The sequence below is a fragment of the Pithys albifrons genome, chromosome 9, assembly GCF_047495875.1.
Source record: "Pithys albifrons albifrons isolate INPA30051 chromosome 9, PitAlb_v1, whole genome shotgun sequence".
Lineage (NCBI taxonomy): Eukaryota > Metazoa > Chordata > Aves > Passeriformes > Thamnophilidae > Pithys > Pithys albifrons.
Window position 1 is genome coordinate 8,205,356 of NC_092466.1, and position 27,668 is coordinate 8,233,023.

A 27,668-nucleotide genomic window follows, 5' to 3' on the forward strand; every position below is an offset into this window, starting at 1 on the left:
AGACCGGTGGCCCTCAAGACAACTGGCCTCTGGAGCTGGTAGACAGGGAGAGGGAGCTGAATACCCCTCCTGTATTCCAGGAGGAAATAGTGACCGACTTACTGAGCCAGTTGGATCCTAACAAGTCTATGGGACCAGACAGGATCCATCCCAGGGTGATGAGGGAGCTGGCAGAAGAGCCTGCCAAACCGCTCTCCATCATCTGCCAATAGTCCTGGCTCTCTGGGGAGGTCCCAGATGATTGGAGGTTGGCCAATGTCACCCCAATCCACAAAAAGGGCTGCAAGCAAGACCCTGGCAACTACAGGCCTGTCAGCCTGACCTCCGTGCCTGGCAGGGTTATGGAGCAGTTCATCCTGAGTGCAATCACACAGCACCTTCAGGGTGGACAAGGGATTAGACCCAGCCAGCATGAGTTTAGGAGGGGCAGGTCCTGTCTGACCAACCTGATCTCTTTTTACGATCAGGTGACCCACCTGGTGGATGAGGGGAAGGCTGTGGATGTGGTCTATCTGGACTTCAGCAAGGCCTTTGACACTGTCTCCCATAATATACTCCTGGAAAAGCTGGTAGCCCATGGCCTGGACAAGTGTACCCTCTCCTGGATTAGGAGCTGGCTGGAGGGTCGGGCCCAGAGAGTGCTGGTGAATGGAGCTGCATCCAGCTGGCGGCCAGTCACCAGTGGTGTTCCCCAGGGGTCTGTATTGGGTCCAGTCCTGTTTAACATCTTTACTGATGATTTAGATGAGGGGATTGAGTCCATCATCAGCAAAGTTGCTGATGACACCAAGTTGGGAGGGAGTGTCAACCTGCTGGAAGGCAGGAGGGCTCTGCAGAGGGATCTGGATAGACTCGAGAGATGGACTGATTCCAATGGGATGAAGTTCAATAAGGCCAAGTGCCGGGTCCTGCACTTTGGCCACAACAACACCCTGCAGTGCTACAGACTGGGCACAGAGTGGCTGGAGAGCAGCCAGGCGGAAAGGGACCTTGGAGTACTAATTGACAGGAAGCTCAACATGAGCCAACAGTGTGCCCAGGTGGCCAAGAAGGCCAATGGGATCCTGGTCTGTATCAAAAATAGCGTGGCCAGCAGGACCAGGGAAGTGATCCTTCCCCTGTACTCTGCATTGGTGAGGCCACACCTTGAGTACTGTGTTCAGTTCTGGGCCCCTCAGTTCAGAATGGATATTGAGGTGCTGGAACGAGTCCAGAGAAGAGCAACAAGGCTGGTGAAGGGACTGGAGCACAAGCCCTATGGGGAGAGGCTGAGGGAGCTGGGGTTGTTTAGCCTGGAGAAGAGGAGGCTCAGAGGTGACCTCATCACTGTCTATAACTACCTGAAGGGAAGTTCTAGCCAGGTGGGGGTTGGTCTCTTCTCCCAGGCACTCAGCAATAGGACAAGGGGGCACGGGCTTAAGCTCTGCCAGGGGAAATTTAAGTTGGATATCAGAAAAAAATTCTTTACAGAGAGAGTAATCAGGCATTGGAATGGGCTGCCCAGAGAGGTGGTGGATTCACCATCCCTAGAGATTTTTAAACAGATTGGACGTGGCACTGAGTGCCATGATCTAGTAAATGGACTAGAGTTGGACCAAGGGTTGGACTCGATGATCTCGGAGGTCTTTTCCAACCCAATTGATTCTATGATTCTATGTTAAAAGCAGCAGCGTGTTGTACTAAGTTGGGAAATTTAAATTCTTCTGTAAATAATTTAAAGCTGACTGTAACTCAGTTTTGCCATTGATTACCTAGAAAACATTTAGCAAGTGCTTTCAACATCCAGACACCACCACTGCTCCCACTGGCAGCATGTTCCATTCCAAAGGCTTCCCTATTGCTGCACTGTCAGACTCGAGTCTGTGCTGTTAATAACACTGGGCTGGTGCAGTGTCCAAAGCTGACTCAGCCAAAACTTTTGGGGGTCTCTTGGGTCATGCATGTGAGCAGATACATTGTATGTGAAGGCATCTAACACTTAATTTCAGCACATCTGGCCAGTTTGATGTGAGAAGATGCAGAGAAGGTTCACAGCAGAGTGAAGGGACACAAAGTTCCTCTGGTTTAGGGCAAGGGAGGGGTTTAGTTCTTGCTGTGCTTTCTCCATCCTTTTTCTGAAGCCTTTTAGGTTGTTTGATGACAATTGGGAAGAAGGAAAGTTAAGAAAAAAGCAATCTACTTGCAGCCTTTGAAAAATTATGCAAACCATCAGTTTCATAAAGGCACTGAGGAAGCTGGCAGCTGGAAACTATTTAATATTCTCATGGAAAGACCTCCCCTCCAGATTTCCAACCATCACTGAACTTCAGTTCTCAGTGCCCAACTAAAAATATGCAGTTAATTATAGCAACAAATTATGATGGCATAATTATTTAAGAGCTTATTAATTTGCATAAAGCTTTACATCTAGGAACTGTGTCAGTCCATGCCTACAGTTGTTCTTGCAGTTTACATTCCCTGGAAATCCTTACACTACCAGCCTATTTTCTTTGCTTTGCAAACAAGGCATTGAAACCAATCAATGTTCCAACATGCCTGCAATAGGTATGTGACAGAGGCCCCCAACTTGTCCTCAGAGTTGCCAAATAGAGAGCACAAAGGTTACTGCCAGTGTCACTGATTTACTGCAGCAGTCTCACAGTGGTATGCAGAATGCTTGTGAGCTGATGCATTTCACTTTATTTTTCAAAATAACTATAGTGTTAATACTCTCCTGTAATCTGTGACTTCAGGTAAGATCAACCATAGCTGAAAACAAGCAGCAATAAACTAAAAAGTTTGGAAAGCCTTTTTAATTTTTCTTTAATAACATGAATTATTTTAATAATAATAAAAAAGCAAAGGGTTTGAAATGCCACCTCAAAAAATAGGTCAGACTCTTACTTCCTATCTTCTCTCTTACAACATGAAAGGCTGTCTGTGTTTTGCCTCGTGACTTCTTCTTATGGGAACTTCCATAAATCATTTCTGTTAGCAAAAAAGAGTCCATTTCCTAAGCCTGTCCTATAGCTAACAGACTGAGCTTCCACTGGGAAGATGCTGCAGGCTGAACACAGATGTTGACCAACCTAGTTAAAAATTGAACAGCACGTAACCAGCACTACACTGGCATCACTGTTTATTAGATGTCACTCAAAACATCTTCCTAAGTGAGAAAGTATTTTAGCTTTAGCTCCAAGTCAAAATTCTTATTTTCTCTAAGTCTGCCATCTCTGTCTCCAAGAACATTAAACAGATTTTCTGAGATACTCTTGCTCCTAATGTTCCAGGAACAGCTTCTTCAAGCAGTCACCCTGTTCTTTCCATGGCTGCTTTGGAGCACCCCAAACTGCTGTCAGTGTACAGGAGGGCAAGGGCAGACACAGCAGCCCATTGCAGAGGCAGCTCATTGCAGAATAGGTGTGGCTTATCACTTTAACTTTGCAGACATAGACTGAACCTTCCAAAAATTCAATTCAAGAAGCCTGTCAGACAGAGGGTTAATTAGACCACATTCAAAGAGCCTTTGGCTAGAAGAGAAGGAACCCTTTGCCTGGATGATTACTTTCGAGCAAGATTGTTTCAGTGTTTTGCTGTATGGATTCACAGCTACACTGACACAAATGACGAGGTAATTAGAGTTGGAAACTTTTTAATTTCGTACAATAACTGAGGTAACAGCTCACGTATATACGATGTCAGGAATCAAACTCACCTGTCAGCAAGTGTTTGACTGCTAAAAGGCAGGGGAAATATGGCACTTGACACTTTTCTTTTAGGGGAAGGCTCAATTAGGAGTTTATACATTTATTATAACCACACTAAAAAGGTTAAAAAAATTATCTATATGCACTAAATCAAGATAATAGTTTAGTAGACTTAAAATGCACTCCCCACCCCCTCAGTATGTTGTGAACATAGTAAAAACCACTTAATGCTTCAGTTTTTAACTTGTTTGGAAGAAATTTTCTGTAAAGAAACACAGTCATGTTTCATTAGTTAAACTCCTACAAAGTTAGAGCTACAAGAATCTGCAATTACAGCAGAACAAAAAGAGGTTGTATTCCAAGGTTGCAATGCATTAGCACATGACTGAAAACCTATGGGTAGATCTTACTTTTAGTTCAGCATGAGAATTAAATGGTGCAAGCAATAGTATACATTAAAATAAAGGCAAGTTATAATAAATTTTATTTGTAGTGAAGTATCAACTAGTATTTCTATTGGCATCCTATAATAACTGACACTCGAGTCCATACAATCCATTACTTTAATCATTACATGGGAATAAAGTCTTTCTAATAGAGCTTCCAGATTATAAATAACATTGATCTGTATGAAATTGTTTTTTTACCATTGGTGGACACCACGTAGCAAGACAACTTTAAGAAAGATATATGCATCAAAATACAGCTGAATGCAAGGTCCTACCTAAACACAGGATATCATTCATTCTTCAGGGGCAACTGGGAAACAGGAGCAACAAGTGCAGGGATGCTTTTATACACAATTTGTAGGATTATGTTCATTTTTGACCAGAACCTCACCAACATAAAGCATTAACAAACCACACCAGTTTATGATCAACTCTCAGATTTCACCCTTTGGCACCAGTCCTAGTCCACACAAGGGAGACAGAAAAAGGAAAACTCCACTGCATTCAGAGGAGAGCTCCAGAACAAACAGGTCTGGGAAACTTGCTTTGCACAGTTGAGAGCTCTATTTGCTTAATGAACTTCTGAAAGACTATTACGTCAAAATCTACAAGTATCAATAAAAGTATAAGACTCTGAGGCCACTTTAATGGACAAAGGGAAAACAACCTTAAGTGGCTCTTAAATTTATCACAGCTCAAGTTAATGCATTATTTTAGATAGACCTATAAAACCAGGTGAAAAGTACTATCCATTACAAGACTGTAGAACCACATCCAAAAGGCCAACTGTGACTGAAGCTGTCTAGAACTGAGAAAACTATAATATTTGTTTCTCCCACCCGCCCCCAAAAAATAAAACTAAACCAGCAAAAAACTGTTTTTAACTGACATCTAAGTCCAAAACCAAATAAATTCTTGTTGGTACACAAAGAAACTTTCCCGCATTCAGAATTTACTGCAGTCTAAACAGAGTTAATGGCTTCAGTGTTTACATCTTACATAACACATGCAGAAATACAAAAGTAAACATTCTTCTGCTAAAGTTTCCTATATAAGTGAAAAATTCAGGATTAATTACACCTGAATAAAGTAAGATTTTGTAATTTATTTTTATTATATTTCTAGGCAGAGAGACAAAATTTTTGATACTAACATGAAGGGCAATTCATGAACTACACATAACAACAGTGCAACTGGATTAAAGGCTTGGACATCACTCAGTGCAGAGATTAGAAAAGCCATCCCCATTTTCTGTCTCGCAGGACAGCAACCAAGGTCACAGGTCATTTTTCCACCAAATTTGCTGAGATGAAGAAACCTTTCCTCTACAATAGTCAAGTCACAGCTATGACAGCAAATGACAAGAGCAGCCCATAGACTCCCATTCAGGTCACAGAAAGGATTCTCTGGCTGCTGATGGCCTGGCACACCCATCTCCTCTGCCTTCAGAGGCTGTTTGTGGCACTGAACTGCTGCCCAAAGCACCAACACATCAACCCTCTGGCTGTTCCTCGAGAGCAGCAGCACGAGCACCCAAATCCAGGGGACCATTTTCAGATGTAAATCCTGACTTGACAGAAGCAGCTTTCTGTTTTAGGTGCTTCAGAAGTGGCATCCCTTTGCCAGTATTCCCTGTTGGCTCTGCTCCACACACAGCTCTGCATTCAGTTCTGAGTCAGGCATCTAAAAATGGATTACTACAGCAATAGGCACTACAATAGCAAAACCTTCTGGGAGAAATTTATCCCAACACTTCATTTTGTGTTTTCAAATTGACAACATATTTCTGAATGAGTTCTAGTTAAGCCTTGTATTTTTAGAAAAAGCTGTAGTAATTATTGGGTTATATTTTATGGCCTCTGTTATGCTGAAAGCCATATCTAGATCAAAAATGGAAGGGACCAATATAAATACATTTATGATTAGGCCACTAGATAGAGAACCAAAACCCTGGGCTTGCTTCCAATTTTTCTCTGTCAGTTTTTCTGTGTATAGAGGGGGATGGATATCTACTAATATGTAAAAAGCTTTTTTTAAATCCAAACATGAAAATAAACATAATTTACCAATACACTGTCTCAAATAGCTACAAGGTTACTGAAATACTATAATATTTGCTTTCTTTCGAGAGTTCTCATCTCCATTGTTAAGATTTTTCTACTTAAATTATGCAAAAATATAAATGAGCAAAAGGACATTCACACTTCAGGGAGCCTGACTCCATACCCCACAACACTACTCAACTTATAACAATTTCTGGAATAATCTCACTTTTTTAATTATGCCACTTCAGATAATGTGAATTTCTAGCATTTCAAAACCTTTGGAGCCACACCATTGTGTGTGGCTTGGCTTTGAGAACGAAGATTTGGGAAGGGCTGTCCCCATGTGGGTGTGCCCTTCCAGCCTGTGCAGTGGATTTTAGGTGAGGCTCAGCGTGCGCAGAACTGGCCCCACCGTTTAAGTCCTGAGGTTCATCTGCCACGGCCGAGCGAGCTTGGACAGTGCCAGTGAAGTCCTCAGGACTAGAACCTACAGCACCCGGCATTTCCTAGGAGGTCTCCCATCCAAGTACTAATCCGGGGCTGACCCTGCTGAGCTTCTGAGATCTGACTAGTACAGTAGTAACTCAGCTTCACATTATAAGGAAGGAAACATTAAATGTAACAGTGTTAATCTGCTCTGAACATGCAAACACAGCAACAGGCACTTCAGGTCGTGTTCACACAACAGGGATATTTGTTCCACTACAAAGGATACCTTTTATTCCTTTGAAATCACTACTCTTAATATGAATGCATCACATGTATAAACCTGTGACTGTGTTGCAGGTACTGCTGAAGAAAACTGCATGTCTTAAATACACCTGTTTAAACAGAAGTGTAATTTATGAGGAAAACACTACATTTCATGCATTCAGTTTTATACAAAACCTTTAATCCTGGAAAAGGACTCTGCAGATTATGCAAACACATTGAAAAATATTTTACAAAAAAAGAGAAGTTACTTGGTGTAGGAATCTGAAATCCAGTTTACAGCAAAAAGAGCTAGAAATCTTAAACAGCAAGCCTTGGTCAACAAAGGCTGAGAGAAATTCCATCACCAAGAACAGAGGAGGCTTGGTAATGCTCAACTTGAAGATAAGCTGTCTCCTGCCTTAACATAAGAGTCTACAATGAATGTTATCAGATTGCGTTGTAATCCCCTGCTGTCTTCCCTCCATAAATTCCTGAAATTACCATAACCCTTCCTACCTATTAGCCTATGTCTCCCTGAAACCTTAAAAAGTGGTAAAGTATTCAATAAAGTATTCCAGTTTTCTTCCCCATAGCTGGGATCGTGTAGTTTTTTGACCTTCAGTACTTGGGTTTTCTCCTCAGAATCAGTAACAGTCTTATGAACATTAAGAGATTTCAGAACACCAGAAGTATTGATATTCTACTCCCTTTATTCTACTCAAGTGTGAGATTCCTAGCAAACAATTACCAAAGAATCATATTCACAAATCATAGGCATGACTGACTGTTTTCAGTAAGATGCTATTGAACATAGCCAGGTATGCACTAATTGTGCTTTTTAATCTAGAGTTTCTGTAAGTTGAATATAAAATCATAAACTGAGAGTTACCTTTTCACATGAGAGATTCAGCAGGGTTGTACAATGGTTTTCCTATGAATAAGCCTGCATTGTGTCTGTTAACATAAGAGAGAATGCCTCACTCCTGCACAAAGCAGCATAAACTGGTTTGTGTCCACCTTTTTCAAGCAGGATTTGGTTCAGGTCACAGCTTTTACCCACAACTTTCCACCCTTTTATTTATGCTGGGTAAATTGAATCAATTTATTTACAAAATACTCCACATATTCATTGGTTTTATAGACTGAGATGATTTACCTTCTGGTATTAATCATCTATTTGATAACAAAGCTCAGACCACTCTAACTTTGGAAGGGAAAGTGGATCTCTACTCCATGTGGGAAGCCTCATTCCCATTGCATGGACCATTTCCTAGGCCCCCATATCATAGTCAGTGATGCAGACTAGGTTTCATAAGCAGCAAAGAATTTTAGATACTTGAGAACAATTGTTTCATTTGTAGCCTTTTTAAAAAGACAAAGCTGTACAATTTGAATCAGAAAATGAGCAGAGGTGAACCAAATTCCCATTCTCTTCTTAGCAGTGGGGAAGACAACTCAACAAGGATATACAGGCTTTCTTTAGTGCCATGAATATTCCATTAGTCCTTATAAATACTAATGCTGACTGTTCACTGAAGCAATCAATTTTCAAAAGTTTCTTCCATCTTAAAACTTACTTGTATTTACAAGCAGTATTTTAATACTATATTCTGCAACAAAAGAGCTTATATAGGAGTGTAACATAAGAGTTCATTTGGCCCCACATCTCTGATAATGGGCACTTTATGAAATACGAACTTCCTTATCTGTGATATATCATCTTTTGCTTGAAATATGGCTAATTACTGTCATTTGTTAGAGATGAGACATTTGAGTATCATTTCTCATGTCACATTGACTTCAAGTTGCTTATGATTGCTTTAAATTAGTGACAGTGAATTCCTGAATACAAATTTTAGAAGATTCACTACGCACCTCATAATTATTAATAGACTGTCTTAACTGACATTTCCAACTGAGGAAAAGGGTACCAATACCAACACTTCATAAATTCATTGTCACATTCACTGTAGGTTAAAATAGCTATAGAAATAGATCAGCCCTTGCATTAGTAACATCAGATCATAAACAAAGGAGTTTCTCTACTTGTAGCTTAAATAAATTAATTTTGCTTTAAGTTGTTTGTATAAACTCTGTAGATTCATTTTCCAAGACAACCAGTTCTCCTTTTCAAAAGCTGTTTTGTATCACATACTCAAGAGTTTGCTCCCAAGACAGAGATACAATGCTCACACAAGTAGTTCTGTTTATAAATTTTATCATAGTGCAACCAACTATAATTTTTTTCCTTCTGAATTTTATGCATATACATAACTGCAGCTGCCTACTTTCTTTGAGGTCAAATGGACTATTCTCCATGTTTGAAGGATTAGGCTGTGCATTACATCATCCATAACTACAAGTTAACAAATAGCAAACATTGCCACTAAATACGATTTATCTGTTGGAAGAGTTGAAAAAGAAGAGATGGTAGTTGGAAGGCAGATTTGAAGGATATCACTAAGCAAGGGCTCAGGCTCCATAACAACCTCTGTTGTGAAAGCAATTAGAGCATATTTTTATAAAGAGCATATTATTAAGAACATATATATCTTTCGTTCACATAGTTTAGTGTTAAACATGCTTAGAAAAAAGGTATTTGGGATGACTTGCTGTACAATACCTGGGAGTACACAATTTCACCAACTCTGGCTAACAACCACAACTATTACTAAGACACAGTTCATGTTACTGGGATGTTTGTATCTATCAATTACATTCCTTAACATACTCGTTGACTTAAAATATACAGTCAAGGCTCTTAAGGACTGAAATGTGTCAATAAATCACTGAAAGAAGATGCCTTTATGATGGCACTGAGACTCTTTAATTAGTCAAAGTAATGCACCTGTTCCAAAAAGGAGGTACTGCTTAAGTAAAACTTTATTGCAATGAAGAAGAGTGGCCAGCCTATTCTAGAGAGGCTTCAGAGGAGATACCAGCAAAGAAACAGAATGCCCTAAACAGAGATGATTTTTAACAGTTAGGGCTCTTGAAGTGCAGCTGGTATACACAAATGAGAAAACTATGATTGACAGGTTACCAAGAAAAAAAAAAGAAGAAAAAAGAAAAATCAAACACACAAAACCAAACACAGGGAGATAAAAAAAAAATCTTCCCATTTACTCTTACTAATAGGCACTTGAAATCTGCTTTCGCTTTTGTTTCTTCTTTGAAGAACTAAAATAGCATTACCAATTTACACAGTATATAAAGCAGCTTTAGCATAGTTCCCCTTAACTTTAAATTGAACTCCAGACAAGGCAACCTGCATTAAAGAGGGAAAGAAAAGAAACTTTTTCTCTCACAGCTCACCCCATTTCCAGGATGCTTTCCATGGTAAACTATTGCTGTTCCCACAAAGTTCTTCCTGGAGCCTCTCTCAGCACAAGTGGAGAACCCTTCTCAGGAGAGCCTGCAAACCTGATGTTCTTTGGCTCTAAGCTTTTACAGCTCTCTAATTAGCCACAGCTGAGAATAGGTGAGGGTCTGTGAGTGGGATCTTCAGTAACCCTTTCTGGCTTGGATACCTGTGAACTATGTCTAGTTTACCACAAAGCTTCGAAAACAAACAAACGAACAAAATAAAACCCCACCCCAAACTCATCAAACCATCTTCAACTGGTTGTAGTCCTCACCTGATATCCCTGATCTCTATGTAAAGACAAAGGTTGCACATATCTTTAAGAAGGGCAAGAAGGATGATCGGGGGAAATTCAAACTGCTTGACCAAATCTGTTTCTCATCACCCCCAGGAAGACTATGAAGGAAATTTTTCCCAAAGCCCTGTGCAAGAAGATGAAGGATAAGAATTTGACTAGGAATAGCCAGCATGAATTTATGAAAGACAAAGTTTGCCTCACCAACCTCATTCATTTTGGTGATGGTATGACTGGCTCAGTGGAAGACAGCAGTGCATGGTGTTCACTGACTTCAGCAAGATCCCAAAAAAAGTCTTCCATGGTATCCTTGCAAACAACACAGCAAGATGTAGGTGGTTGAGGCATTAAAAGAGAAGTCTGACAGTACAGGATTTGTTCAGTCTTAAAAGAAGAAGCCCAAGTTGCAATCTTATTGCTGACTGATAATATCCCTTTTCTCACAGGAATAAGACAATGGAAGTTTCAAGAAGGGAGATTCTGCTGAGATAGTTAAAGGCTTTTCACAGTGACAGAAGTCAAACATCTGAACAGGAATAGTGAGTTTGCAGAATCATCTTCCTTAATAATATTCAAAACACCATCAGACAGAGCCCTAAACAATCTCACCAAAGGTGGTTTAACTTTGTTCAGGGTTTTGGCTCATCCTCAGTCTGTTTGACTGATGTATGACTCTACAGGAGCTTCCTTCCAACCTAAATTATCCATGATTTCATTGTGCATGATGAAGGCTATTTTCTAAAAATTAGATTTACTGCCTAATTCAAACTCAGTAAGTGAAAATATTGAATTTCAGCTTAACAAGAACTCTCCAATAAGGATCAGTTTCTCGGTCCTATTAATGTAGTCTCTAAAACAGCTGATGAGAAGATGAGATCTTTAGTGCTGTAAATACTCAGCTAACAAATAGCACTATTTGTCTGTCAGAAGTGCTCACCATGTAACACACTCTGTGGTCATAATGATAGAACAGGATGGAGCTTGGAGATCTGCATACTTGAGAAAAGCTGGAGAGTTTAAAATGGTCAAGACAGGAGAGGAGGGGGAAGCAAATGGAGGACCTTACAATTACACAGAAGATGTACCAAGCAAAGATCAATTATTTCTTATTCCATCCCAGCCCTCATTAAGCAGCGTTTCTGAATAATGCTTTCTGCCTTTCCCAGGTGGTTTAAAATTGTTGCCTCATATTCCAGAAGATAATGAGTTCATTGCACTATTTTCACCTCTTAGGGCTTCTTCAGTTTTATGAGATACTTGGACATTTTTAGCCCTTTTGAAAAACTTTCTGAAACAGAGCAACAGAGTGTACCTCGTCAGCAAAGGCTATTACAGAGATTGCTGTAAAAACACCAGCTCTAGCCTTGGCCTTCTGTGCTGCCTTTCTAAAGAATATAAATTCAGGGTTTCCAACCTTATCCTCAAGGTACTCAGTGGCTGAGGTGGCACATCTGAAACACTGCCTGAAGTCTGTAATCAACCCTTTTTCTTTCCTTTTTTTTTTCATCTCATCTTGCACAATGGAACTTTTTGGAACAAAACCAATTCCAAGAGATGTAAGTTCCTTTGGACTGGGTCAATAACATTACTGAAACATTACCTGGTCTGCATACTTTCCCAGACTGGACTTCAGAAAATATGCTATGGGTTGCATGAAAATTTTATCAACATGTTACTCAGTGAAGAGGTCATGTTGGGGAGATATAGAAGCAGTTTGTGCCATTTTATGGATGCCTGGGTTGGGCATTTTTATGGATACATAATTGTTTCTGCCAAAGCAGCAAAGCACCTTCCTGTATTGCCCCACACTAATTATGGCTTTCCTTCAGGGCCCTGTACTGTCTGAGTACCCCTTCCAGTTCTTTTCTTATTTCCTTTTCACCTTGAGCTGTTATTTCTTCATAGAATTAAAAATCACTAATAAGACAGATATCTGGGTCAATTTATTTAACTACTTCTTTAGCTGTTTATTTTGCAAAATGTTGTTCGATGAAGTGTCCGAATAGAATACAAACAGAGGTTGTAACTATTCTGGAGAAAAAGCAAATTAAATATTCAGACTGTAGTCCTTCTATCAATTACACTGGGAAATGAGAAAACAAAAATATTTTTTCATTTAAAAAATGTATTTCAGCAATTACTCTGCATTTAGCCATACACACAAATTCACTGTTCCTCAACAAATCCATCAAAGTATAGTATTTCATTTCTCTCATTTTAATGGTACACTGGCAGATATATGTTGTGCTGCATTTGGACCTGGTGCAAGGCTGCCTTTCTTGAGTTCAGGTGAGGGATGGCAGAATGTAATTCAAGTAACATTCATGAATGATCCCTGAAGGTACATGACAGTATGTTTTGGAGATTACTTTTTATGTTTGTCTGATTTTATTTACGACAAAATGATAATATTTTCTCTTTTTAACATAATTTTAATTTTTTTCATGAAAAATAAATAGAAAAGGAAGACACACTTTAAAGCATCCATATGCCCAGAGGGAAATGATCTCACTGGATCTTATTGCCAAAGTCATGTCAGTGACTCTTCGTATATTTAGTGCTGATCTTAGAGTATCCTACACTTGTGTGTTTGGTGTTCAAAATATAAATTATGTTTGTGACTCACTGGATAATGCTCTTTTCTGCACATAAAATGATATTTAAATGTGCTCAGAAGGGTATATTTGATTCCTTCTGATTCCTACAAGTTGAAAGTTTTCTCAATATAAAATAAATCGCTTGCCTACTTTTCCAACAGCCCAGGGACTTTTCCTTTAATAACCATTAAGTTGTTTGTTGAAAAGAGTAACCTTATTTATTAACTCCAGCTAGTTTATACATCTTTTTTAAAGGCCTAAACAGTTGAGACAAGAAACTGACAGCAAGTGCCTCTATAAACTTCCCAGTTTCCTAGTGAAAGCTGGATAATAAAGATAAGGAAAAGGTCATCTTGCCAAGGATGTAGTACAAGCAATAGCCCTTGGAGAGGCAAAACTCTACTTTCAATAAAATTCCAATACGATGAATATATACCAAAGATGAAAAAAGGAAAATTTTATTTCTTATGTGTCTGTTAAAAACTTTACTGCTTCACATTAATGAACAATAATGTTTTACAGTCTTTGTTATAGGAAGCTGTAATAGATTTGTAAAGTACACTACATTTATAGCTGGAAGTGATCACATATCACAAATACTGCTCAATTTTTAAAGGAGATAGCCCTGATACAAACCTACTGATCTTTCCAGTTTCACTGCAGTCTAACTGCCTTTTTAACTTCTACTTTACTTCAGTGTCTAGTTTGCTGCAGGATGCCATTCGTAATCTTGATTTCCAAAAGAAATTGCACAAGCAGAAGGTCCCTTCTATACCACTAAATAATCCTACCATTAGGCCTTAAATCCTGATTAAGCCCGCTCATTTTTCAAATTCTAATATTTTGCTCTTTTCTGTTACAAACAGAAAATTCTTCACGTTTCTAGCTCTGCTTTGCCACCATGCAAAGAGACATTCACGAGTCCTGACACCCAATGTACAGCAGGCAGAACCCAAGTTGGACACCGAGATGGAAAGGGCTTACTCTTCAGCTGGATCCTGCCCCCAGGGAACATTTTACATCTGACCCCTTCCAGAGGACTGTCCAGGTCATCCAAGCACTCAGAATCCCTAATCTGTTCTGCTTTCACCATCTGACTAATCCTTGTAGTTGTAAACCCAAGAGTGTGCTCCCCAGGCTGCCTGGGGCTGCGCAGGGTTAGTGCCCTGTGGGCTCAGTGCTTTCCTCATGGACAAATGCTGTTCTCACTGTAATACTGGGCAAAAGGTCCCCACCTTCAAAATTAGTTTAGCTGTGGTCCTGACCAGAAATAATATTTCAGGCTTTTCTGTGGACTCAGGCAAAGCTTAGCTAATAACTCTGAAAGCTGAGTCTGTTGACGAGTAGGAAAGTGCCTGTGGGGGTAGAACAGTGTTGGAAAGCAAGGAAGTTGAATGGCTTTCTGAGTTTAGGTGGAGGTTTAGGACTCTGCTGTCCAGGGCAGGGGTACTGCTTTCCACACAATGAATTTATATGCACTTCAGACACAAATTCAGTTTGGTAGATGCTATAGAATGATTAAACATCAGTGAAAACTACCATAAGCTACAGGATCACCTCACAGTGCCCGCAGGGTGTCAGGTTTGGAAGAAAAGCAAAGGCAGAGCAGTCCTGCCTCGTGTCTGCTGCAGTTTCAATGTGGATTGTTAGCAGGCAGATCTTGAGTACTGAGCTGTAAGACAGCACGAAGGTAAAGGCTCTGAAGCAAGGCTAAGGACTACAAGTTGCTAAATATCAAACAGCACTCTACAGTACCCAGTTCCACCTGGAATGTGGGAAATAGCTGATGAAAGACTATAGTTTCAGTATCTGTTTCTTCTTCTCCTTTCCTTTTAAAGAAACAATGTCATATTTTAAAGATAAGAAACAACTTCTGATCTAAAATCAAAAGAAATGCTAAGAAAATATATGTAAGTAGAAAGAGCAGCCTGTCAGAGAATGACATGCACAAATCAGGTGTACAGAAAGGTCCAGGCAATCCAACAGAGAAAAAATTCCATCTATGTGCTTGTTATTCTGATAGCTTTTGTATGTTCCATTTAATAGTTCTGGAAATATCTCCTTGTCATGGATTTGCTATCCAAAGGCATGGTTTCCATGAATAAGTCTGGTTCAAACACAATCCTAGAGGTGCTTTAGATCCATATATATTTTGTTTTGCATTCAATGAATTTTGTACCTGTCTACTGTATAAAATAAAATGTTGAAAAATTGAATTTATTAAAGGTACAGTGTCATTAATTATAACAGTTACAGACACACAGAAACACTTCTGCATGAAAACAATGCGAATAATTGCTTTGATATTTTGAATTTGCAATTATGCACAAGGTAACGATTTAAGAATTCCATTCACAGCATGCCAATATGACTGAAACACCTACATGTAGCTGGCAAGCCAAAATTCCTACTAATTGTTCCATTTGAGCATGAAATTTCTTGGCAATTTTGTTCTATACAAATAATACATTTCTATCCAAACAATTTCTGTAGTCATCTGATTATGCAGGACATGTGCCAAATAAATTTTGTGAAGTGGAAAGATACATTATTTTTAAAAAACCTGAACAAAATCAGGTTTTCAAAACTAGTTATGAATTTACAGATCCTACAGCTCATAAGCTAATAATCTCTTGTTGGGATGAAATTTTAGGACATCAAGCTCTGTCCAGACGAATCTCCTGTACATCTTGTTTAAGGTATTGCAGTGTCTGTTTGCCTGTGAGGGTAGATCAACTCAACAGAAATAAACATGCAAACAAGAGAACATAGGGTTTAAAAATAATTTTTCTGCAAATTTATAAAATGGATGCATCCCAGAACTGATCTAGAATTACAAACAACTTTCTTCAAGTTAAGGACTCATGCAAAACATCAACAGGTTTTAAGGTGTTAGTGTATATTTTAGCAATAACACACACACAAGTTTGGTATATATGAAAAAAACATGTGACTTATTCCAGGCAATGTTTCTCAGACTATTTTTAGATTTCCCATATGCCAGAGAAGAAAAATATTACTTAGGAATCTTAAAATACTGTTAATGTGATTCTGTGCAAGGAATTGAACACCTATACCCTTTACACTGAGTTAGTAAACACAACACCCAAAGAACCAGAGCTGTGACCCATATCACGAGCAGCTGGGTTTGGTATTTGCTCTGAATCACAGGCTCAGAACAGTCACACATTGCCAGATGTGAATTTAAAGAGAAGCTACAAAAATCTTATGAAAATATAAAGATGCTCATCTGGGCAGAGCTACACTGTTGTATATAACCACTGAATGAGGAATGAAATAGTGTGGTATCTAAAACTCTTATTTCATGACAAACAGTTCATACAAGCAAGGACATAATGCAAACCAAACAATGCTGCTTTGGGGCAAATGCTTTTCTCCGGTGAAGAACCACCAAAGGTGAATTTTGCATATGATATAACATCCCTTGCACACGGTGTCACAAAAGAGTATCCAAGGTAAATCAATCAATTGCAAATACTTGAAAGCAGGATTTCAAATAAAGTGGCTCAATAGTTTAAGAGAAAGTTTTCCAGATGAGCTGGACTGAGGGAGTGGGCAGAGAAGGCAGTGAGCCATCAAGGTCAAAGTGTAGCACAAGATAATGGAGTTCCTGAGGCAGTGGACAGCAAATTTAACATGATCTTTGGGTAATACAGAAAAGTAGAAAATGTGATCCAATATAGACTTTTCTCTGGAGTGTCAGGTGTATCATCTGAGTATAATTTTCTGAGATCTAGGAGGCTAGGATGCATGGACTTTGAAAGGCTATAAAAATGGTAATGCACTGGTTAAGAGAAAAAAAAATTACATCATTAGTACAGACTTCAAGGAGAATATTGAAGCTATTCCGGAATGGATGGAGATCATGTTTGGCAGACCTACAGTCAGGGAGAGACTGGGGTCAGAGATGACTTAACAGTCTCTGATCTCGCAAGAGAACTGAGGACATAAGTCAATGAATAGAACAGCAGAAGTGAAAAGAAGGGTCATAAATATTCAGTAACAGAAAACAGTGCAATGAAGGTAATTAAAGTGTTCAAACAAGAGAAACAAAACGTTTGCAGAGGCTATGAAGAAGGAAGAATAAGGTGGCAATCAGAACAATAGTAAAGACAGAGCTGAAAGGAGGTACCTAATGGCACATGGTACCTCAGAAATGTTTGTCCATCCTGTTCTAAAAAGCTTCCAATAAAAGAAATTCTACCACCTCCCCAGGCAATGGCTTTCAGTAATTCAGCTTTATTATGAGAAGCTTTCCCTGATACCTTCCTAAATGGTCTCTACTACAATTTAAGTGCATTACACCTCTGATGGCTGCAGGGCATGCAAAGGAGATTGTTGCCCTCCTGATTGCTACCAACCTTTTGCATATTTGGGAGTTATTATTTAGGCTCCTTTCAATAGCCTACTCCAATTTCCTAGACTTTTTGTTGTAGTTCTATTTCCTAAGTCTCTGATTGCTCCCATTGTTCTCATCCAGATTCTCTCTCCTCTGGTCCTCCCTGAGCTACAGCACAGAGCTCAAGGCTATAGCATGACTTTCAAGTAAGCAAGAGGTGCAAGTGTAATGGTCTGATAGCTCCTATTCCTAAATACATATTGTCTTTATGGTCACTGGAAACAAGATGAGCATTCTAGGGACAATTCCACCATTATCTTAAATAAATTATTACTTTCTTACAAGGGGAGAGAAGTTATCCTCTGATACTGAGACTAAAATTAGGAACTGAGAATATCTAGGGGCAATCTGATGACCTGTACCAAAGAGTTGGAGAGAGTCTGTTCCTGGACATTAGACATTATGTCATCAATATAATGCAGGTCCAATCCTGATGCAGTATATAGCTAATTTCTTTTTGCACAAAATAATGAAATATGCTTAGGTTGCATTTTCAAAAATTATTCACTTTCAATTGTTCAAATTATACAAGAAAATGAACCCACCTTAACTGGTTTTATTTGTGTATCAAGCTAAAAGATCTTTTATTGGCAGGAGAAGCCAGCAACACAGCTTATTGATATATACTTCAATTACTTAAACTCCACAGACCTCTAGGACAGGATTTTAATGTGTTTTGATGTCACTCTGATTTCCAATAGCCATTCTTAGTATAATGATAGCTGCTCCTCTCAGTCCATACCTTCTGATTTTTTTACTCAAATAAATGAAAAAAATGGTCACTCTTTGCTTCATATTTATCAAAACTGCCTGAAATTCAAAACTTATTTGATGTACCATAAATACTACTTACTAGAGGATGTTATTTGCTAGAGAAACAAAACTAGATTTTATTTGAAATTTAAAATTCTTGACACCATCTTACCTTGTCAGAACTAGAGAAAAGTCTAATAACTGTAACAATTCTAGGGGAAATGCAGTAACTTGATGGGAAAATGATTGAAAGATTTACTGTGTGCTTTTCTGCAGAAGTAATTATGAAAGAACATTGATTTGCAGAAAAAAAGAAAAAAGACATCCAAGTAATACCATAAAGATATCAAATGGATGATCATCATAAGAGTAAATCTGCACTTGGTTCTTGGTTCTTATGCAGGCAATAAATAACTTTACTCCAGCAGATGTAGCACAGGAGATGCTGCTGTCCAGAGACGCAGCATGACCGTACATTACTATTTACAGCAATGCCTACCTTGTCTCACAGGCCTAAAGAAGTAATTTGTCCCTGTTTCAGAAAAAAAAAAAGCCCAGAAAACAGGCTTTCAATGAACTGAAAAATACACAGGAATTAGGTAAATTAAGGCTGAAAAAAATCTGTATTAGTTTTCACTTAACATATAGATTAACTAGAATGACTGTCAGCAGCACAGTAGAAGGAACTATTCAAAAGTGATTTACATTTTGAGGAAAAAAAATGCCTTAAGGAGGCTTAGAATATGAAGAGAGCCTAAATGATTTAGCTTTTGGTATATAGTGAAAAGTGAAAAGCAACCAGGTCTGGAAATTGCTTAGATGTCTGGAAAAAAAAAAGAAATGAAAGGAATGAAAAACATTTTAACACTGAAGGCACTGAGTGTCAAGAAGCTCAGCAATGAGTATCTATTGATCTATGATGCTACTCAGTTTTTTTATGATTCTAGTACCAAAAAAAATTCTGGTGGTATCACAAAGCAGCAGATATTCTCGGGCTCTCTGGACAGGGTGTTTCTGCTGTTTTCTTGCTCTCCCCTTAGCTGCCTGTGCTATGTGCACCTGCAACAAGGGGACCTTGGGAGTTCTTTCTCCTTCTCCCTTTCCCTGGGGCCTGGCCACTCCACTGGAGCTGGGTTTGACTGTTCCACTCTTGGGATCTAAAGGGCCACTGCCTTCCAGAATTCCCTTCCCATTCTCCACCAGAGGATCCTTAGATTGCTCTTGTTCTTCCCCAGTGGGAGGAAGACGAGTGAGGGGGGGCCTCCAGCCTCACCTTCCCTTGTAAGGGCTCACACAGAGCTCATCACTCCTAAGGAAATGGCAATCATATGGAAGAAGGTGAAGATGCAGATTAGGGCTAGCATAGGTTGAATAGGACAATTTGTGAAAGATCAATATCATTAATATCATGACACAGCAGGAGAGGGTATTGCTTGGGAGATTTAGAATTAGGATACTCCATGCTGTCAGTACCATTAGCAAGGTAGTGGCTGATGTGGTACCAGGAGAGAGGGTGGGCAAGGGAAAATCTGAGTTTGATTTTTTTCTGTGTTAAGTTTAGACTGACAACAAAACATTTAATAGTTATAAAGCCAACATGACAGAATGGATGACAAGATAAGACTTGTTAATATCAGCAAGGTGGCCTGAGGAGGTAAAGACTGATGAAGAATATTGTTTAAATGGGTAAGAACAAAGGCTATTGACAAAGCCTAAAAACTCACACGGGCAGCAGGAAGCAGGAGCAATATTTGGCAGATTAGTTTTTTGAAGGAGATAACATCAAAATACTATCGTTTTGTTGGCAAAACATTGGAAAGGTAGACTGGCTGATATAGACTCCAAAATAACAGACATTGAAATCTCCTCTGTAGTGTTTTCAGGATTTTATTACAATCTGTTGCAAATTGCTGCTAACTGAAAATACACCAAATATTATCAGTTGTATTTTAAGTATCTAAACTAGGTAGCCATTTTTAAGTACTGTATTCATGCTTTCTGAACTCCAGGGAAAACATGCCTTACTACTGCAAGCTAAACCTCTACAGTGAAACAGCTGCTATGGGTATTCAGAAATAAATGCCAAATATAAAATAAAAGTTAAGCAAACAGCACACTACAACTTCCATGCAGGCAGTCATATGAGTACTGTCATGTACCAGACCATCAATATTGGTGTAGAACACCAGCTGTATGAAAGCACCATCAGGTAAGTCAGAGGACATTAATGAACAGCAGCCTTATTGTGCAGCTGAATGGGAGACTTGCAGTAATGTCTGGAAGAGTTCAATGACTTTACACTGTGCCCAAAGGCCCCATGGATCAATGCAATGTCCCTGGAAGTGTCGGAGTTATTACAACGTCAATAAAGGTATAACAACAATGTCCAAAGTATCACTGAGTAACACACAGTGTTGATAAAAGTGTGAGGGGAGGGAATGCAATGAACCTTCGTTAAAATTGGAACCCTCCTTGTATCAGTGCAAGATCCCTGCAATGCCAGAAGAATATTCTGAAGAGAGTTACTGTATACTCTCATTTTTTAAAAAAGATCTCCAACTTTAAAACTCCCAATGGGTATCAGATATGATAGAATTACAAAAATAGTTTAATGATTCTAACTTGATACAAAAAAAATTTAGTTTGTAGCTACTTCATATTCTATTGCGTAAGCATTGCATCCTGAATATACCTGTGTGACCTGAATTCTCCTCAGTCCAAAGGAGTAGAATATGAAGAACAGAACAGCAACTACAACTTTTAGTGTCCTTTCACAAACTAACAATAGAATGGGAATAGTAGCTTAATACAGCTCCTTTTTTTTTTTTTACAGAATATATACCAAAGGACAATCAATACTCTGAATCACATTCATTTAATCCTCAGCACAATGCTTTGTTTGGATATAGATCAGTGTATTATAATTCTAAGGAAACTTTGAATGGACTTCATTCTGTGTATAACTACATATTAATTAGGAAAAAAACACTATATGCTGCGTTCTGAACAATTACTAGAAAATGCTAGGCTAGAAAGAAAAAGCAAATAAAAACTGTAAAATATAATTAAAATATTTTAGCATCTACCTCTTTTAGTGCTAAGTAAAAGGCATGAGAAAGAAAATGTGGCAATTAACTTGTGATGTTTACTTCTAAAGTTTAATTAAATAATCAGTATGTACAGAATTAGAGTTTGGATGCCTCAGCTTCCAGTTATTGCCTTCCTTTGAAAAGACAACAGAGAAAATGTTCCCAGTTTGTAGAAACAATGAAGTCACATTCCAATAAAGTTAACTTTTAACTGCTCTGTAATGTGCCCTCAGCCTGGGGAGCTGGAGAGGTCTCATCTTTCAAAACAGAAGAAGACCAAAAGTATGGTGATATTGCTGAAGAATGTGAGGGTTTTAGTATTTGGTCAGAAAGTAACAAACCTTCAAAAAGATATGTCATTTTTATTCACTATCTATTCCAAGTATTTAAATTATGACAGTAAGGACAGTTGTGATTGTTTCCTGTGCAGTAGCAGGACAGAGCACTTTGGTTTGATTCTTTCTCTTTCTGCTATGAATCTGCTTCCCACATTTCTCACTTCTCCATGAACCTTAGAGATTTGATAGATTGTATTTAATCTTCCATTGGGATAGGCTACTGAGAAAAGAGAAGCTTTGAATCTAAGAATTGGCAGCAATGAAAAGAAGAATACAATCGTGAAAGATTTCAGAGCTATCACAGTTCCTTCCCAGGTCCAACCACAAACAGGATAGAGTAATAGTTGTAAACACAATATTGTAAATAAAAGTAAAGGAATAGAGGATTACCACCTACCAAAAGCCCAACCTAGATTAGACATTCTTTACTATCCACATATTGTAATTTTCGCTCTATTTTCAGGTGTAACTTCCAGAATCCATTTCATGCATTATTACACCATTCCAATATCATATTGCTTTGTATATTATTATTTCTTTTCCAATGTACTGTAATTGCAATAAAAGATTGCAGTAATGTAGCCATTACCTACAAACAAAGCTATGTGGTATAGTCTGTATGCTTTAAACCTGTGCGTATAAAACACAACACCGAAATTCAACTCACAGCTGCTTTATTTATTTATTTGTTTGTTTGCTGCAGTCTCTGTTAATTAAGATAGATGTTAACTAGGTGGCACTGTGTACTTGAAGGACTGAGCATGACGTGTGCTCCCTCCTTAATGCCCACATCCTGCATTCCTTCAGCTCACATCCATCGGGAAGGGCTGCCAGGTGAGCTGACTGTCACTCCAGCCCAGGCTAAGAGATTCTCCAGTGGCTTTTGGTACAGCTCATGTCATGCTCTTAAAACCCTGTGCCTTGGAAACGACACAACATACGTAGCTGAGACCTGTCAGCTCCAGGTAATCAGATGCTGCTTGGTTTCAAAAGCAGATGCAGAGGAGACTGGCAATATAAATATGCAAATCACAATGGTCCCTTGTCAGCACCACTGTTCCTACCTCTAATGGCCCTCGTAGAAAGTCTGTTTGCTCAGCTCCTACTTCCAGTGCTACATCGACAGAAGCAAAGGGGCGGCTGGCCATCTGCTGTCGCTCCCGCATAAGTTGCTGATGAGGAAAAAATGATGTTTGAACAAAACATTAAAAAATGCACCAGATATTAGTCTGCCCTACTATACCTCCCATTAAAACAGAAGAATGCAAATAGCATGCAAATAGTCATATTTGTAACAGCAAAGTGAGAAAGTTATACTAAATCATCATCCTCTATATTTACTCGAGAACCGAGCACAGAAGGCTACGATGCCTACAAATGGTCTTTCAGCTTGAACTCTGACAAAACCTCCAAATGAAAGCCTCCCTAACTGACTGTTCTCTCTAAATAACTTTGCTATTTGTGCAAGTGGCAAGCAAATATGGAAAATGGTTGGTAAAAATAGTTGAAGTCTAATTCCACTGATACTGCAAGTGTTAGAACACCTGCCAAGAACAAGTCCACTTGGCCTTCAAATATTCATATTTCTCAACTAAGCCAGATGGAGTTAATAGTGTCAGGACTCAATTTTATGCAGTATCTTTTCTGCAGTTACTTTTACATGAAGAATAATGTGTCAGGATTGGGAAGGCTGCATCAGTGTATCAGAATACACTCAGCTACACTCGGAGAACTTGTACAATCCCTTCCAATCACACTGGTGTGCACAGCAGTCCCAAGCAAAACCACAAAGTTAACTCATATTTTTTCCTCAAGCTGTAATTATAATGCTTATTAAAGCATGATGTATAAAAATGATGACCAGCAGTAGATATTACAGATCTTACTTCACTGATTCAGTGCAACTAATAAAAGCATTATTAAATATTTAAGGTGAATGAGTCGTGCAATTCAAGTTGTGTGTTCCTTCAGCTGAACAGGATGTCACAGCATCTTGGAAAGGCAAAATGATTGCAAAAATGGTTTATTAGAAAAGATCTGTCTCGTTTTCTCAGTGTTTTTTCTACCTATTATGCCTCTGGAAAGCTTAAAACACTAGAAAGTGGTATTTGAATGTAAATGACACTAGCATGGTGACATTCTGTTCATAAAAGCCTTTGAAAGAATAAAAGGTATACAAACATATTTGGTGGCAGCTTACTAATAAATACTCCTGATTCAAGGTCTGTTACAAAGCAACAAACTCATTTTTAATAGTTCTTGTGCATTTTGCCTTGACTTGCTTTTTAAGATTGTCTGTGGTAACCTAAAGACGTTCCTGAAACGTTAAAATCAAAGCAGTCCAGTAGCCTCTCAGTGCATTCCCAGCACATTCCCAAGACCTGGTTTTTATAACCATGCTGTGTGTTTGTCAGCAAGAACCCGCACAGATGGGCTCCCAGTATATCATACCAAAAGGATAATCAACATGTCTGTGGGTGAAACTGCATGTTTTATATTGAGAATAAATAAAAGCCAAGTATGAATATCTAGATGGTTAAGAATTATGTTTTTAACCCTTCACTTTAAAATGAAACCAGTGGTCTCTGTACCACATTTACATCAGCATTGATTTTCATCAGTACAATATATTCAAAGATTTTACAGCCCAAAAGAACTACAGTGACCTTCCAGCAAAGATTTAAAGCAAAAAATACTGAGTCAATATATGCTAAAATTCCTATTTCTAGCTCATTATCTTCCTAAAATAACAAAAATTAAAGAAAACAGTGTTATTAGAGCAGTCCTGCCACATGGAACTCATTACAGTATTGTAAGTCTGCAGAGCTATTGGCAAGTGCTTACTTTTTAATGGGAAACCAAACACTGTTTTAAACAAATAGAATTGCTTGGGGATAGTGCTTAAATGAGCAAAATAACCTACGCCCAAAGTGCACAAACCATTATTTAAAAGATTTACTTAATGCAGATCATAAAGAAATGTATATTTTATAAGTTTGCTGATTTTTAAGGCTAGCAGGTTTCTTCAAATCTGTTCCTGGTCAGGCATTCAGTAAAAGCTTTTAATTCACAAGATGGTCACTTTAATTTTGATAGTCTGTCACTTGAGAAGAGTACTATGAAGATTCTTAATTAGCTCAGTAAACAAGAATGAAAACTTTAAAATGTTTGGCTGACAATAAAGCGCTGCTGAGTTTGGCAGCTGAGCACTTTCACATTAAAATAAGTGCTCTGTTCAAAATACTGCTGCTTTCTGGTGAGCATTTTAAAGCTCCCTGTAAGGTGCAGAACAGGAAAGATGAGATGCAACAAAGAGAAATACAGGAAGGTATTATGATGTTTAAAATCAGTGTTGTGGCTGGAAAAGGTCACTACCTCCCACCATCTGCAACTGTTCATATATCAAGGCTGGGAAAAGACACAGTTCCAGTTATAGAACATCTTATGAGACAGATTATTGCATGGTGGGTGGCACTCGGGTGTACCACCCTGTGCTCCACTCACCCACTGTTTTCATGGAGCCCATGTGGTTATGGGGAATTCCTGCAACTCCCCCATAGGCCCAGAAACACAGCAACTCTCTGAACATGGGGGCTATGACAAGAGAGACAAAGCTCTTCCTTACCTTCTTCGAAGCAGTCAAAAGAGATTAAAAAAATAAACCAAAACCCCACACAGATTTCATCACAACTGAAGCAGAATAAACGTGGGATAATGGAAAGTGGAACTGTAATGCTGTTACTTATACACCCATGTCCAAAAAATATTACAGCATCTTACAAACAAAAAAATAAATACATACTTCTTCAGGAATTAGGGATGTTCACTCAGAGACATAGGATAGATAGATATTACTGACATGTAATATTGGAATATTTTGCCACAAGCTTAATTTGTAACATTCAGAATGCAGGCACGTGTCTAAAGACTCACTTAAAAGTATGGGAAATGAAAACCATCATCTTCTCAGTGCAGGGAGTTTCTCAGCACCAGGACTGAGAAATTCAATGAGCATTTATTTGATTGAGCAGACAACTGATTTCAAGTTCTACCACAATTTTAAATCTCATTAAGTAGAAGATTATTGACAAGATTAATATTTTTAGGCATCTCTATTATTTTGCAGCAATTTCAAGGTATTAATTTATATCCTATTAGAGAGTTTTTCTTATAAAGTGCAGAATTATAGCTGTCATCAGTGAAGAACTGTAAGATGTTAGGATACTATAAATTAGGTCAATTTCTCACTCAACACCCATATAATTTGAAAGCATTTCTTAAAAAAAAAAAAAACCAAAAAAACATTTTGGCATAATTCGTTCCCTATCATAGAAACACACTTTTCACCTGATTCTTCATGTACAGGTGGACACCTTAACCTTTAGATTATAGTAGTTTTGAGGTTTGATGTGTGAGTCAAATAGGTACCTTTTAAATAGGACCTGCTTTCCCATCTAGAAGTATATGACAAGAAAGTATTTGCCTGGGTATGCAATTCAATTATACTATTGATCAAAAAAGTCCCATGGGGGAAACTACTCCTCTGATCAATGCAGTTTGGATTAAATGAAAATGTTCCATAGTATTTTGCATAAGCTTCTATAAGGAAATGTTCTTATTTAAGTAGAAATGTTTTTGTTTGTTTGTTTTATTTTGGTTAATAACATTTAGACCTGCTTTAAAAATATTTTAATTTCCACAATGAATTCATGGACAATAAAACACTCAAAGCAAAATACATATTACAATGATTTAACACTAACAGAATACAATTTTCAGCAATCTCAGGCTGACCTGTTTCAAATGTTTTGCATTTTAGGAATTTTCCTTCTCTCTTTTCTTTTTTTTTTTTTTTTTAAGACTTGGTCTCATGTGGAATTGGCTGCTGCTCTTCTGACTAGCACTTCTTTTTCTATGTTTTCTATGCTCTTCTCTTCCCCCTCCACCATAACTGCCCTGGAAAGCCCTAACTGAAAAAGTCTAACAAAGTGCATGAGACATTAGGAACTAGGACAGGTGTACTTTTTCTTTGTTATACAGTAACAGACAATTTTGAGAGACTGAGAGATTAGCAGAGCTGAAAACGATGAGGCCATTTTAGTGCCATAATAGGCTGAGCAGAAAAATCCTTTCAAAGATCTTTCTGTTGCTGTTTGGCACTTCTAATGGGCTCCTTTAGCCCATTGGCAAGCGAGGTACACGTTAGAGCGTGCCATGAAGGATTCACAGACAAGGGTATGCCCAGGTTCATAGGGCAGCTTGACAGCTGCAGTGAGGATAAGAGCTGGCAAACACAAGGAAAATGTTTGGGAGACTCCTGGCTGCCAGAAAAAAGAAAAAAAAAAAGAGTTTCCTTTTGGCTTTTCAGAGCCATAGAGTCTTAATACATTATTCCAGAAATAAGAAATTATATGGCAGTTGAAAGGTGTCTGTTACTTTAGGAACAGCAATAACTGCCAAGGTTTTCTTCAGTCACATCTTAGATGTGTTTGGTTTTTCCTAGATCACATCACTATCAATGATGTACCAGGACATCCATGACTTTGTCAAGGTCAGTATTCAAACCCGTGAAGGATGACAATTCTGCATCTCTCTGGAAATTGCTGTCTAGTCCTGTGCTGCATGACCCTCCTCGTGACAAAGACTTCCCAAACATCTAATTTGAAAATCCTGTTCTGCTTATTCATCCCCCAGCTCTGACTTGTCTGCAGTTACAACTTGGGCTCCTCCTTTCCTCTTTCTGTGCTGTCAACAGCTGATGTGAGTAACATCAAAAGGCTACAACAGAAGCATTAACAATGCAACGTATTAAATCAGAGTTTTACAGGAAAAGTATTTGCCAGGAGCAAAAATGTCAAGACCTCATGGTGGGTTGTACTGACTCATTTCTGATCACATTGCACTTGACAAAGTCCAAAACTTCAGAAAATTAAAAATGT

General features: G+C 38.5%; 1 protein-coding gene across 4 annotated transcripts in view; it reads right to left on the minus strand.

Moving 5' to 3' along the window:
- ATRNL1 (attractin like 1) overlaps positions 1-27,668 on the minus strand; it is a 469,005-nt gene that overhangs the window by 105,485 nt on the left and 335,852 nt on the right. For 2 of the 4 annotated variants that reach the window (XM_071563465.1, XM_071563469.1), the window contains exon 27: positions 22,794-22,901. The exons of the other annotated variants lie outside the window; for them this stretch is intronic. In XM_071563465.1, coding sequence (XP_071419566.1) covers positions 22,794-22,901 — 108 coding nt within the window. The remainder of the gene's footprint in view (positions 1-22,793; positions 22,902-27,668) is intronic. 4 annotated transcript variants of the gene reach the window in all.